Raw genomic sequence first — 14,630 nt, 5'->3', positions numbered from 1 at the left:
TTTTAAACATGGTGTTGCCATGTTCCATTTTATTTATGAGTGAAATGTACTTTTATGTTTGTCTGTGGGTGGCGTCTGTCACATACATTTTTCTGACTTCCTGTAACTTAAATATCTCTAGTCATATTTGGTTACATTGACTTTTTCTTTATGACTTAGACTTACAAGGCCCACTTAAAAAGGGTTGTGAACAGAAGACATGATACTGTACTACATAACACAGTAGTGTAGTTTTCAGTCACAGTTATGGTTATGGTTAGGTAATGGTTTCAAAGGGGAAGCCCAGAAAAAAATGTTGACATGTTTCATCATATGTATAAAATCACCTAGTTTTTCACTCTGTGTTTAAAACCTGCAAACTTTATCTTGCACAAACTGTACCTTGTCACTCTCATACAAAGCTTGTTCTACATGATTTTTGGGTGTCAGATCAGAGACCTGAGCAAAAAGACTTTTTCGGTTTCCCCAAAGCCCCCATTAGTGAGGCTGGCTTAAAACACACAGACTGGGGGTGTGGGTTTGATGTGTACAGAATGCATATAAGAATGTGGAATCTTACATGTAAGTACTTGCATATCATAAAACTTATCTAATTCTGTTTTGAACTGAAATATCCTTAAATATAGCTATAAATATCAGCTTTATAAAGCACTCACAAAGAGCTGAGGTTTCTATAACTTGCCACTTTTGGAAGTGTAAGACACATCAATGACTATTGTACAATGCAGTCGTTCAAGTATAACAAACTACACTAATAGTAACTTACAATGAGTACATGATAGTACAGTGCTCAACCAAACAAATTTTGGCTCTTCAAGAGCAGAATTTGAAACACTGCAGAAAGCAAACTTACTTCAAAAATACAACACACCTTACAAAGGCAATAAAAAAAACAGTTCTGAACACTGGAGGAGTGCTTCTTAGTAGACTGGTCTACTCTAGTCAAACTACTGCATGTAGAAACAGTACTGTCAGGCAATGACATTAGAATTAACCAAGGACAACCACTGACAACAAAGAAATCTGGTGAACAATACATGCTGTAATTCTGAACTAGCAGCATAAGAATTTCTATATAAAACCCAAAAAATGCAGACATTATCTTAAACAGCCCTAACTCATTAGTAAGGGACAGATGCTGGACTGCATATGGACACATAATATGGACACACAGTGGCAAAAAAGTAGACAATCTCCTATCTCTCCTCATTAAAACAAGCAAACCAACCAAATCAAAATCTGCAGAAGTGGGAGGTGTCCGACTGAATACCAACAGGCTCAAATATACACAGAAATATAAACACAATCTTTTAAAATAAGCATCTGCATTAAGACCCTTCTGTGTGGGTGCCCCCGACACACTGCAACAGAAATAAAGTACTTCAGTGTGTATCTATTCATTGTTTTGTACTTGATGGTATTTTTCAAACAGATGATGGTAAAGAACAAATTAACAAAGAGAGGTACATGCAAAGGGGGCAGTTTTAACTGCTGAAAGAGGGCATGAGATAGAAGATTAGAGTGATCAAGATAGAAAGTCACCACATATGCGGCCTCCTGATCTACACAATGAGCAATACTGGACTAATACATAAAGGTATGGGAGCAGACAAAGAAAGGGTTTGGGTAAATAGGACAGACAGGTTATGAGTTTTAACATTTTCAGTTAATCTCAGCTCAGTTTTAGTTTCTTTATATTACTTTCTAAGTTTGGGGGATGGCCAGCTGCCACGCTTGTCACCGAGGTTACTGCCTCGATTGCTGGGTGCTACTCCACCCCCACCTGGTGTGCCTCGGAGGGCCCTCCCTTCTCCTTCCCCTCCACCAGTATTTACTCGTCTGTTCTGTCGTTCCATGCCAGGTCGCTGGCTGGAAAAGCTCCTCTTGTACACTGTAGATTCATTTTCTGTCATCTCTCGCCTCCCACCTCCACTCCCTCTCCCATCAGAGTGGGGGATGTGTGCGGAGCAAGACTTCCCTCCTCCACCTCCCTTGCGGTACTCTGCAAAGTCACTGCTCTCTGAGGCCGTTTCCCATTCCTCATTGGCCTGGTCTGAATTACAGCTGGTGATGTCCAGTGATTTGGTGTAAATCACCTCTTTAGATCCTGCCTTTTGACTGTGGCTGCACTGGTGCTCAGAGCATTCAGTTAGGGTGTAGTGGTGGCTGTGGCTATACGAATTTGTTTTCATACAACCCAACTGATTATTTTCATTGTTGTCATAGGAACTGCCCACTGTACTATGGATTATATTGGGACTAGTGGCTGTGTTAGTGGTGATGGAAGAGCCATCTATTTCTTGCAAAGAATTCTGGGAGGGTGCAGTGAGCTGTTGCTGCTGTTGCCCCCCTACTTCTATTGTACCACTGCTGCCATTGACTCGAGCTGCATTCTCTCGTTCTTGCTTAAGCCTGCGGAATCGGGGGGGCTTGTCTTGTTGGTGTAGGATGCGGTAATTCCGGTGACGTCGGGGTGGATTATCAAAGCCGCGGGAGGGAAAACCATGAACATCCAGTACAGGGTGAGGTAGAGGAAGAGAGGTGGAATTATCATGAGGATTAGCTGAGGAGTGCTCATCTCCTATATTACCATTTTCAAGAGAGATCTGAAGAGCACATGTGAGGATGGCAGGGGTTGATTCTAGAGGGGTGCTTAGATTCTGATTCTGGGAATGGCATGAATCTACCGCCTTGTCCTTATGCTCCTCACCTCGATGCTCTTCATCTTTATGAGGGGAGGACTGTGACTGAGTTTGATGTTTGCGGACAGAACAGAATGATTTCGAAGCCCAGCTGTGAGCGGTGAAACTGGATTCAGCACGATGACTATTAGACATTCCACCGCTTCTGTAGATGCTCCCTCCTGCTCCGCCTCCTCTGCCCCGCCTTGACGGCACCCCCCTCGGAGTAAATATGCGTGTCTGGGGAGCTCGAGACTGAGTGTTGGCAGCACAGTTTGCAACGGTGGCAGATGTGGGATTACTAATAGTACTATGCCCATTCTTTGTCTGTTGTTTCCTGTCCTCCTTGTCAGAATGGCCAAGGTCACTGGCTGCACTGTCGCTGCCCGTTTCTGACCCCCTCTGTCGCCTCCTTTTTGACATTTCCTCATACTCTGACCCCTCGCTCCTGGTCTCGCTGCGATTCCTGGCACGCCCAGGATTCAGCTGTGAGCCTCTCTGTCCAGTTCTCATACTCCCAACAGCAGCCTCCACATTACAGTGTGTGGAATCCTGGGTACTGCTGCTTTGATTCCTGGAGCGGTGGTAACCACTGCTTGTCAATCTGTAGTCCTTACTGATCCATCCTCCTGCTCTTCCATGTCTACTGCTACCCATTCTGCTCCCTGTGTAGTTGGCCCTGTAGCTCCGTCCTCTCCCGTAGAACTCGCCAACTCTGCCTCTGCTGCCTTTCAGGGGAGCTGGGAGCTGGTACGAGCCACTACCTACTCTTTCATGACAGTTCTCCACTTTCCATCGGGACGTGGGAGCAGAGTACCCTGAGGGCAGAGAGGGGGAATCCCCCTGTTTGGGTCCATTACCCAGCTCAGTTCCCATCCCTTCCTTCCCACCATTTCTTGGTTTAACTAACTGTGGTGTGCCCTCTTTGCTGGAGGGTACAATGGAAATCTGACAACTCGGGGCATCTTGCTTAGCTGGCATCAGCTTGCTTTCCTGCTTTGTGTCCCTCCCTAAGCCTCCAGCTGTCTGTTCTCTTCCTTCTTCCTTCCCCCCCTCTCGTCTCGTTTCCTTCAGCACAGGTCTCTTTATAGGCCCCACTCTCTTGTTAGCGTTCCCGCCTTCAGGCAGCGTGGATGGTTTGTGCTCTGTCTGAAGACTAGCTGACTCCTCTGCAGTACTGCTCACTACTGCACTTGACTTCCTGTTATGGATAGAAGTACCACTCATGCCACTGCGCCCAGGTCTTGGCCCCCACTGAGTCTGGGTCTTGTGTCCATACCCACGTTGGATTGGTCTCGGATGGTGCTGCAGCTGCTGCTGAGGAAGGTGCTGGGAAGGAGGCATGAACAGGGATTGGGAACAAAGAGCAGGGGGGATGCCTACTTTGTCTGACTTTCTGTTGTTTCCCACTCCAGCTCCCGCGCTACGAGGGGGAGGCAGATGATGCAGAAATGGCTTGACACCATTGTCATCTCGAGCAGAGGAAGAGGAACAGGAGGATGAGGAGCAGGAGGAAGACAGGCAGGGCTGGTGGAGAGATTTTGAAGAGTCATCTTTCTTCATCTTGCCTAACCTGTCTCCCTCTCTTCCATTTTCCCTTTTGTAAAACTTGAACGGGAAAGGAGAGGGATGAGGACAACGGGGCTGGTGGTAGTCTGACTGGGGCATACTATCTACAGGAGAATGGTTGGGACGGCATGTGTGTTCATAGTGGGGGTGGGGGGCTCCCCAAAGTGTCCTTGCTGGAGGGCCCTCATCCTGCTGGCAGCAGCTATGTGAATATCCACCACTGCAACCCCTCTGCTGCTCATGGGAGCCTCTCCTGGTTCCCCAGTCAGAGAAACTGCTATAGTTATCCGTAACCCCCAAGAGGGACTGTTGATGATGGGGGTACTGACTGCCACCCCCACTTATTCCTCCACCTTGGCTCACAACAGATCCAGGTGTTTGGTTACAAGAGCTTGAGGGAGAAGAGTTGGGTGCAATGAATGAAGCCAATGACTCCACTGCCTGTGGTACAGAACCTGGTCCTCCATCTTGCATAGGCACTGGCGAAGCACTGCTCCTGGTTCAGGGGTGGATAAAAATCACATAAATACACTGACTCAACAGCTTTGACTACTGTCAGTTAAATCCCTGTCATTTACATCTTGGTTGCTAATAAATTTTCTTACGGATCAATTTTTTCATCTCTGTGTGTCTCTGTATTTATTGTGAGAGGCTCATTAGTGTATCAGGCTCCACTGCTGGATCTTCACCTCCCTAAGAACTTCCATTAACCCGCTTTCCACTCCCTCCAGGACACCCAGATCATATTCCCCTTCTCACCTTTGGCCTTTGCCACTTTCCCCTGCTTGCAGCCCGCCTGAGCCATCCCTGCCCCCTGCAAAGATGTCTGGTTCCCACGCCAGCTTCAGATCAATGGAGGGAGTCCCTTGGGGAGGATGAGATGGTCTAGGGTACTGCTGCTGGTTGAATGGCTCTGAACCTGAGCCATCTGAATTGGAGCGCTCACGGCCCATAAGACCTGAGAGAAAATGAGTCAGCACAAAACACTACAGTAACAGGCTTTACACTTATCCAAGACTTAATATAAAATATAACACACACAGATATCAGAACATTAATCTACCAGCAAACTGAAATATCAACAATGAACAGCAAGATGATTCAGACTGAACACTATATTACATCTGCTATGGGTGGTGTATAGAGTAATGGAAATAGTAGCCATGTAGATCCCTATCACTGTACAATCCACTGTTTCACAGAGGAAACCACATTTTGCAGTAGCTATACACCCTCCACTGTAGTTTAGTCAGTACTGTAATAAGCAGACTTGCTTAAAAATCTGTAGTCTTGATTGATGCAGAAGTGTAGTCTGTCAGCTTTTTGGCACAAATACTAACCTGAGGGATGCATGCTCAGAGGGTAGTAGTCCACCGGAGGGTGATTCTGCATAATTCGGGGATCCATATAAGGCACCATCATCATCCAGCGGGGGTCAAAATTCACAGGCAAAGGAGGTGGGTGGCCTAGCGAGTTATGTGAAAAAAGGGAGGCCAGTTTTGGGCCAGGATGGGTGGGGGCTCCTGGGGAGGAGCCTTGAGGGGCTAGGGCTTGGGGTTTGGGCTGACTTTGGGCAACCTGGTTGTGTTGCTGTTGCTGCTGCTGTTGCCATTGCTGTTGCTGTTTCAAGAGCTGCTCCTTAAAAGAGAAGTAGATGTAATCCTACTGAAATCTTCTGATGATCAAATTGAACTTTAAAAACTACTGACGGCAATTAAGAGCATACTGGACATTGGACAGAGACATTTTAGCAGTGTAAAATACAAGTACAAGAAAATATACAGATGGTCCATTTACAGATAATGAATTCCTTTTCTCTGACTTGATGGGAAAAATACACAATAAAAAATGAAACTGAGTGACTGCAGGGGGTACACTGACAAACCACATACCAACCTACACGATTCACAAAACTCATCTTATGATATGAACACTGACCTGTTGCTGTCTTTGGAAGCGAGGAGGAAGAGACTTCTGGTATTTTGAGTACCCCTGAACATGAAGGCCACCCCCATGGCGTCCAGCTCCACCCCCGAAACCCTCCATCTTTACCAAATCTGCACCGCCTGCGGTCTGAATGCTGCTGGCAGCTACACCTTCCTCCTCCCTTTCCCCAGCCTCAGCTATGTCCTGGACGGCAAGCTGCACTGCCGTGGGTGGCAGGCATCGCTGAGAGTCTGGGGGCAGCCAATGGGAGCAGAACAGTACACTATCACATAACATGACTGATACTAGTTTACTACGGCATACTCTTCTTTCCCTACTCTGCTCCATTTCATACACCTGAAAACCTAAAGTGGTCTGCAGCAACAAGCATTCTGACAATTAGCTAGCTTGCTAACATACTTTTAACTGTGTATCGCTGTGTATCATGTAGTCGTCTTCGTATGACCACACTCACCTGTGTTGGAATCATAGCTGCTGTTGCTGCCCTGCCTTTCTCTTGTCTGAGCAGACAGGAGGGGGGGCTCCTTAAAGTCCAAGCAAGGGGACGAGGGGTGACTGAGGGTGGGGGAGGGGCCTGAGGCAGAGAGGGAGGGGCTACGGTTGCCATTGGCTATGACGTCGGGCTTGTTCTGCTGCTGCCGCTGCTGCTTCTCATCCAGCCGTTTCAGCTTCTCGGCGCAGGCGGCCCGCCGCTCGTCCTCCATCCTCCTCTCCTCCTCCTCCCGGCGCCTCCTCGCTCGCTCCACAGCGGCAGTGATCTCCGAGGAGGACTGCCTCAGCCGCTGTCGCCACGTCTCACCCTCGTCCTCCGCCTGAGACAGCGGGAGTGGCGTGGGGGTGGCGGAGGGCTGCTTGTGCCGGGGAAGTGAGGGAGACGGGATGGCGGAGAGCTTCTGGAAGGGGGCGGAGGTAGGAGAGATCGGCGTGGAGCCCGGCTGCAGGGAGGGACAGTCCTGGAGGGGGGACAAAGGAGGGGAATGTATAAGTGAAAGCTTGGCAAATGTAAACATGAACACCAGACCTCTGATTAATTTGGGTGACTGAAACCAACCAAACTGTGTATCTTCTTTGAAGTTCTCTGTAGCTAGAACACAAGGGAAATAAACCGCTGTGGCCCTAAAGTGAAGGAGGCTGGACTGTATTACATTATGTATTTGTTTAAAGCTGAGGATACACACACTTGACAGTTAGTTAAAAACCTTTAAGACAGTTGAAAATCCTGACCAGTTCTACCCTGTGTCAATTACCTGGTAGGGAGTGCGGCTGCTCTGTGTTACCCAGTCACCTGCCCCATCTTCAGCCCAGTCTGGCTTTCTGGGCGAAGGCGGGGCAGCACTGTCATTGGAGGAGGGAGTGGTACGACAGGTGTCACCTCTGCTGACAGGACTGTGACTGTGTCTGCCCGGGGTGGGTCCCTCTATGGGTTGCTTATTGTCCCTGGATTCCCTGGGAAAGGGTGAAAACATTAATTTGCCTTTGCAAAATGCAAACTGCATTTACAACTCCAACCAAATACTTCCAATGTTTATACTGTTGGCTAATTTTGTCATTGACATGTTGCATACAATATTAGTGTTTCACTGCTTTCACTTCCACATTTGTTCAAACCCTGATGACATTTTTACAAAAATATTACTCCACAGAAAAAAAAGCAACTGTGGAATTATTTTTCAAATACATTAAAAAGATTCTTATCTTTAACATGCTTTTAACACAAACAACACTACATAGAACATATGTGCAACAAATAAACATACATTTTTCGAAAGCAAAAACCATGTTCAAATGTATTAACATCTTTGTAATTGGTATTCTCTGTATCCACCTTTGGCACCGATGTCATTGAGAGGAACTGCCCGCGGCACTTCCCCATTTTCGCTCACGGAGAGCTTCCCTGTTTATTCAGATTTCACGGTTGCCTTCATTTATTGCTATCTTTTGTTCACACCATATATATTTTACAGGTCTTCACACGATCTGAAGATTGAGAGGGCCAGTAAAAGAAGATTATTTTCTTGTTCACTTAACTATTTCTTTGTCAATTTGGAGGCATGTTTGTATTCATTATCATGCTAGAATGTCTATTTCCTACCATGCCAGAGCATTATTGGTAGCAGTAAAAGAGTTTTAGCTGGAATATCCTGTCACACGCTTATCTTCTTTTGATTCTAAAACCGGCACCACAAGCCGGCGATGTAACAGAATCACAAAGATCCACCTCCAAATTTCAACGGGGGGGGGGTGATGTTCTTTTCAGCATGTGCCTCACCTTAAGTGCCAAACTGCTGACGAGAATGCCAGTAAAGCTCACTGCATTTCATCTGAGCATTATATTTGGACATGATCCAAACTGTCAGTGAGAGGAAGTTAATTTCTCTAAAACAGAAAATCCTCATCATAATCAATTAGACATAAAATTCTTCTCCAGGGCCCATCTCACCAAGTGCACTTTTTGTCCTCATCCAAGTCTTCCTCTCCTTCATCGTCGCTGAACTTCAGCTTGGCCGAGTAGTCTATCTCTTCGTGTGCCCCTTAAGACAAAAGGTCATTTCCAGATAGGGTAAGGACTCATGTAATGCGGCTGAACACACTTCAGTTACTCTACTCCATAAAATACAACTGTTCAAAGTTGGTGGGATGCATAAAGCTGATAGTGGCTTTTTAAATGTGTCAATACGTCCTGTGTTGTACAGTATTTGTCTTTTGTATATTGTGCCGTAAAATATTCTGTAACAATGTGTTATGCAGTGCAATCTAAGAGAAACTATCTGTGTGTTTGTTATATAGCTCATACATGTCAGGTTTTATTTGAACAACAGCACAGCAACCTCCACCACAAACAATTTATTGTGATAAATTCAAACACAGACTTGCATGGTCTATGAAACCATATAACCTGGAAATTCTGTCACTCAGTCCCCAGATCTTGCTAAAATGTGTACAGGCTACAGGTTTTGAATGTGTCTCACCAGCCCAGCCCTCATCCCCATCATGATCCAGCTCATCAAGCTCCTTCAAGTCATCCTGCTTTAGAATGGAGGGGCGCTTCACTGCTTCTCGCCCTTGATCCAGGGACCCTCCTGCTTGGGAAGCCTGCCCACTTTGCACGCGAGAGAACCTGCAGAACGGAAGAAAGGGAGCAGTGATACTGACTGTGGGGTCTGATATAACGCATATAGCCAACTGGACAGTACATCAAGGGTGAGAGTAACATGGGTTACTGTCCTGTGCTTCAGGAGATTGGCTGACAGTTTTTACGACAATAACAGCAAAAAAAGAAGTGCTGCTCATCTGGAGACAGAGATATGTGGCATCTGTCTGTATTTCCCACTTGCCTGGGGGCCTCAGAAGGCATTGGGTACCTGTAGGTCCCCTGGGGGCCAAACGGGGATGGAAAAGGCAGGTATGGAGGGTACATCTGAAAGAAATGGGAAAGGGGATACATATGTCAGCTATCCAGCTGTTAAACAGGCTAATAATTAAATTCCACTACAACAACTTCAACCATAATTGGTCAGCAAGACTCTTTTCATGGAAAGTGTCTAAACCATAATGTGGCTCAAATCATACCGGCAAACCACATGGTGTGGCTGCGTTCACAGGGTCAGACGCGGACACTGACTGACATGAAGGCTCGTCTAATGTATTTTACATCAAAAGTGTAATTCATTTATGTGCGAAACATCAATTCTAAAACCCTCTGATTCCTGACATAACTCCTTCATTCTATAGTCAACCAATACTGCTGAAGTCTTAGAATTAAGAAGCTTAGAAGCTGTACTCACAAATGGAGGCACAATCCCTCTGTAGGGGGGGAACTGGGGGACTACAGGGGGCGGTGGCAGGGGCAGGGTGGGGCTGGTGGCAGAGGAGTAACTTTGGGGTATGTGAGAGGATGAGGTCTGCTGCTGTTGGTGACGGGAATGCACTCCCTCTATAGCTTCCTCCAACAACACCGCCCCCTCAACCCCAACCTCTCCTACCCCCCCTCGGGGCTGGACCACATTCAGGGCGTGGTCTCCCCCATCCTGCCAGTTTATCACATCTGTGGAGACAGAACATACGGTAAAGACAAAGAAAAGGGAGAAAGGGAACGAAAGTGAGGTGGCAGGAGAGCTGTGTCTTACATGTACCATTTTCAAGCCACTTTATGAAATGATCCTTGGACACCACAGAAGAGTGTCTGCTAAATGACTAAACATAAATGTAATGTAATCTGGTACTCACTCTGTGGGCGGAGGCTTGGTCCGGGCCCATACCACTGATCTGTAGTGGCCTGTTCCCTGCCAGCTTTGTCCTGGGCTCCAACCGCCTGCAGGCTGGGAAATTCCTCGCGAGAGAATGGCGATGGTTGGTTTGATCCCTTTCCACCTACAGAAACCCAGTTTTGGTCCTTAAGTGTACACTGACAGGGGGCAGACAATGGATGAATATACAGGGAGGCAAAATTCCAGAGAAAGAAAAGCAAAAGGCAGACAAGAGAACTTCCCGTTTCAGTTTCTGGCCTTCTCATAGTTCCAAGCTGAGTTTTGAGCTTGCCAACTACCAGCATTAATCAAAAGCCAAGAGGAAGATCTGAACAGCAGTCATTGTGCATAAGAAGCACAGTCTAAGTCCAACCCACAGAATCACAGCTCATACAAGTCCTGTAAATTGTAATATGCTGCACTATCCGTACCCAGCATTACTTAATGTTTAACAAACATTTCATAAAATTAAAAGAAACTGTATGCAATGTTTTAGTGGCAAGCCCAGCTTTTTAAATTATTGGCAGTAATTTAAGGTATAAATCTGTAAACCTTATAAATGTGGATCATGAAAGAAAAGTGTTCCAACTCAAGCAAAGCTCTTCAACAGAACAAATGAATACTTCTGATGAAGACTTTTGAATTACAACTTGTTAATGTGTGAATATTAAAACTGAGTCTTAAATGCACACAGAATCTGAGTGAGCATTTTCTTCTTTTGAGAATTTACTATAGTTAAGCTTGCACGTCTGTTGCAGTAGGTGAGAACAGTGATTTACTGCCCTCAATAACGCAAATATTACCCTTTTTAAGAACTTCTGTCTGATGTTGAGTTTGATGCAGCATGCACAGATGCCCGATACTGGAAACCTCTATAAGACATCATGAGAAAGACAAGGCATCAGTGGTGCAGAGTCTCACCATCTCCTGGCACTCCATGCGTGACACTGGCCTGAGCCCAGGACTTTGCCCCTGTGGCGAGAGCTGAAGCTGGGGCCTGAAACACACACACATACAGGCATGTGCGTGCATGTGCACACACACACACACACACACACACACACACACGGATTCTTCATGCTCTAGGTATTCAACCTTGTTTGCCAGCACATTAAAACTGATCAGGACAAAAATACAAACTTGTCACAAAAATACAGTGACCTCTTGTACAGTCAAGTACAGCTATTTCCAGGCACTTCAATAATATCTTTTGGCAAACCAGCCCATGTGTCTGAGAAATGATCGATATCATTAAAATCTCCAAAAAGATCATGTATAGGTCTTTTATACTCTTATATAAAGGCTACATTTGTTTATTTGCAATCCAGAATTCTGAAGAAAAGCCACAACATCAAAACTGCAATAAACTGGTAATGAAATAGATCACTGTAATCACAGTGAAATGCTTGAAATGTATATCCATGGAGCTGAAGCCTTGTTCAATATAACATCTTACATCTCCCATTTCAAATGAGGAGATGAGGAAACCTTCTGTGCCAAATGAAAAGGGGCTTAACCATAATGACAAATTTCCCCACCTGCCTTTGGCCTACTGTGTATATATCATTACACAGATGAGTGTGTGAACTATGGTGCAGTACCTCTGGGACTGGTGGGTTCCTCGGCTGGCTGGACGCAGGCGTCTGCATAGCCACAGGCTGCTGCGACGCCGGCTGCTGAGCTGACCATACATCGGTACTGAGGAGGAGGAGGAGGACAGGTCAGTTCAACAAAGTTCACAACTGCTACATACATCACATCCCCACACAATGCACAGACACATTAATTAATGTTCCCATGCACAACATTGAGCAGTATGTTTCCCTTTCATTGGGAACTGAAAGCTCTTGACCTCAATTTGACTGTCATAATGAGTGGCTCTTCCCTGTGTTTTTGAGATGTGTTTTGATGTCTTGTCTCATTTCACTAGGAGACTTACAATAATAAACAAAATAAAAATACATATGCTTCAGCAACCCTTCTCATAAGATAGCTTAACATGCATAAATGTAATAATTTTAAATTGTTAGCCAGCTGTAGGAGGTAAACTGTTTATCTGAAACTTGGTTGGATTACCAATACAGAATGTTATAGGTAAATGTTTCTCAACCCAAAAATTCAGTTGTGTAAGATTTGCATGTCATCTGCCTCATGTTATTTTAATCCTTAGATTCTTCAGCGGGTTGCTTTTTTAAGAGACTGAAGAACAATCGCCCATGTACATCTCCATGGTCACTGGACAGCAATCTTTAATAAGCCGCTCAAGTTGTTCAGATGACCAGAGCATCAGAATAGGATTTGGTGGTTCATGGTTTCACTTCCACAAACTCCACTTTAACAGTTTCTATATTAGCCACACTTATGCCCCCTTCCAAACTGTGGGAAGCTCCACTTTATGAAACTTGTAAGATACTGTATGACATTTCTGGCACAAGCTGACAGCATGGCCTTACCTCCTTGGGTCGGCAGACTCCTGCTTGCTTGCCCATCCTGTGCCGTCTTTAGGGACGAGAGAAATGTTGGGGTCGTTGCCTTTGTTCTCTGCCTTCAGACTGGGCAGGTTGGCTGGTGGGGGCATCCGCCGTGCAGAGGTAACTTTACCAAGGGACTGCAGACCATGGCGGGGAGGAACTGAACAGGGGGGAGAGTGAGAAAGAGAGGACTCAATACAGTGGAATTCACAGACTCAACAGCACAGTGCATTAAACACAGATATGATGTCGCTGAGAACAGTATATTCATTCTATACTGACACACTGGCATTCTGACTTGCAACTCAAGCTATTCTTCCCAGTGCTTCTTGCACTGGTGTTATGGTTCAGACACTGCACCTTAACAAGAAATTCGAGGGCCCTAACAGTTGATCAGTGATAAGTATCTACATTTGTAATCGGTGTGCTATGTTTAAAAAAACACTGTGTGTACAAAGTGCCTACCAAAGTGCTAACAACCCTCACGAAAAAAAAATACACCAGGGACTCCCACTGGGCTTAAAGTGTGGCCAGAGTTAATACATGTAACAATCTTGGGGAAAAAACATAATACAAAATTGTGTTAACAACCACAGGTTTTCAGACGTTTTAAAGTGCCATTTCAAAAGCACAAAATAGAAAAGATGGCCATGTGGTTAATGAACCTGGCTTGTAACCAGAGGACTACAGGTAAATTCATATAAAATCCATGTGTTGACATTCAGAGAGTAGGCCATGTTTGTCACCCTGAATAAAAGTGTCTGTTAAGCAACTAATAAACTAATAAAAAGAATATAATAATTGAATAGAAGATCATTTGTTCGTTGCCATGTATTTTAACATTTTTAACACTAAATTGCATTTTTAAGACACAAAAAACAGCAAATCATTTCTTATGATCAAGTGGTAAATTAATTCTGAAATCCATACTGAATGTTTGCTTTTTCCAAACTACCAAAATGATGCTGGGCACCGTTGGCAGACATTCTGGGAATCCTAGACATAAAGGATCCATCAACATTAAGTACCCTATTATTGTAATTCTCAACTGAAGCCAATTCTGATTACAGATTAGACCACAATAGGATGTCATATCAATGCACTGAGTGCCAATATTTCTTTTTTTGACAGAAATACAGTATTACTCTCAACTTCTTATCCCTGTCCTTTAATACCCCAGTTCTGTGATATGCCTCAAGTCATTTAAAGTGCGGGACACATACGATCAGAGAGATTATTACATTACCCGAGAGAAAGTGAGGCAAAAGGTTCTTACCAACTGGCTTATGTGCTTCGAGGCTCTTTCCTTTATATGTGTCAAACAGGTTGAGAGACGAATACTTGTTTTTGCCATCTTTCCCCTTTGCCGTTTGCCCAGGGCGCTCGGACATTGCGCTGTCCGCTCATTGAGTACGGTGAGCCCTGAGACTAGTTAAGAGTGAAATGTTAGTGAATTAAATGTATTGGACAGGACATTCAAGAGACACAGAGCTGCAGACCCGCAACATTCACAATTTCAAAAGGGCACAATTCCTATTCTAAGAGAGTGAAGAGTTGGTTTAATACAAGACGCAAAACTTGATGAAAGGGCTGCTATTGCCCGCTAACCCTCCTTCACACGAATCACAAGACATACAAATGAAGGTGTGTTTTGACGACTTCGGAATATGCTGACACAGTGCTCAAAACAATACGTAGTTATTAAGGAACTCTGT

The 14,630-nt window shown here is 45.1% G+C and overlaps 1 protein-coding gene across 1 annotated transcript; it reads right to left on the bottom strand.

Moving 5' to 3' along the window:
* Nucleotides 1-974: 974 nt before the first annotated feature.
* LOC118784470 (protein PRRC2A-like) lies at nucleotides 975-14,327 on the bottom strand. Its single transcript, XM_036538711.1, has 15 exons — nucleotides 14,192-14,327; nucleotides 12,898-13,075; nucleotides 12,046-12,142; nucleotides 11,366-11,441; nucleotides 10,425-10,568; nucleotides 9,983-10,242; nucleotides 9,533-9,615; nucleotides 9,167-9,315; nucleotides 8,638-8,728; nucleotides 7,445-7,643; nucleotides 6,652-7,150; nucleotides 6,189-6,427; nucleotides 5,591-5,888; nucleotides 5,010-5,208; nucleotides 975-4,746 (listed from the first exon to the last, which is right to left on the bottom strand). The coding sequence occupies exons 1-15, from the start codon at nucleotides 14,304-14,306 to the stop codon at nucleotides 1,698-1,700; spliced, it is 5,676 nt and encodes a 1,891-aa protein (XP_036394604.1). The 5' UTR covers nucleotides 14,307-14,327; the 3' UTR covers nucleotides 975-1,697.
* Nucleotides 14,328-14,630: the final 303 nt, after the last annotated feature.

The sequence above is a fragment of the Megalops cyprinoides genome, chromosome 10 (genome assembly GCF_013368585.1).
Source record: "Megalops cyprinoides isolate fMegCyp1 chromosome 10, fMegCyp1.pri, whole genome shotgun sequence".
Taxonomy (NCBI): Eukaryota; Metazoa; Chordata; class Actinopteri; order Elopiformes; family Megalopidae; genus Megalops; species Megalops cyprinoides.
The sequence above is the reverse complement of the archived record's forward strand: the minus strand, read 5'-3'. Positions and strand labels throughout refer to the sequence as shown.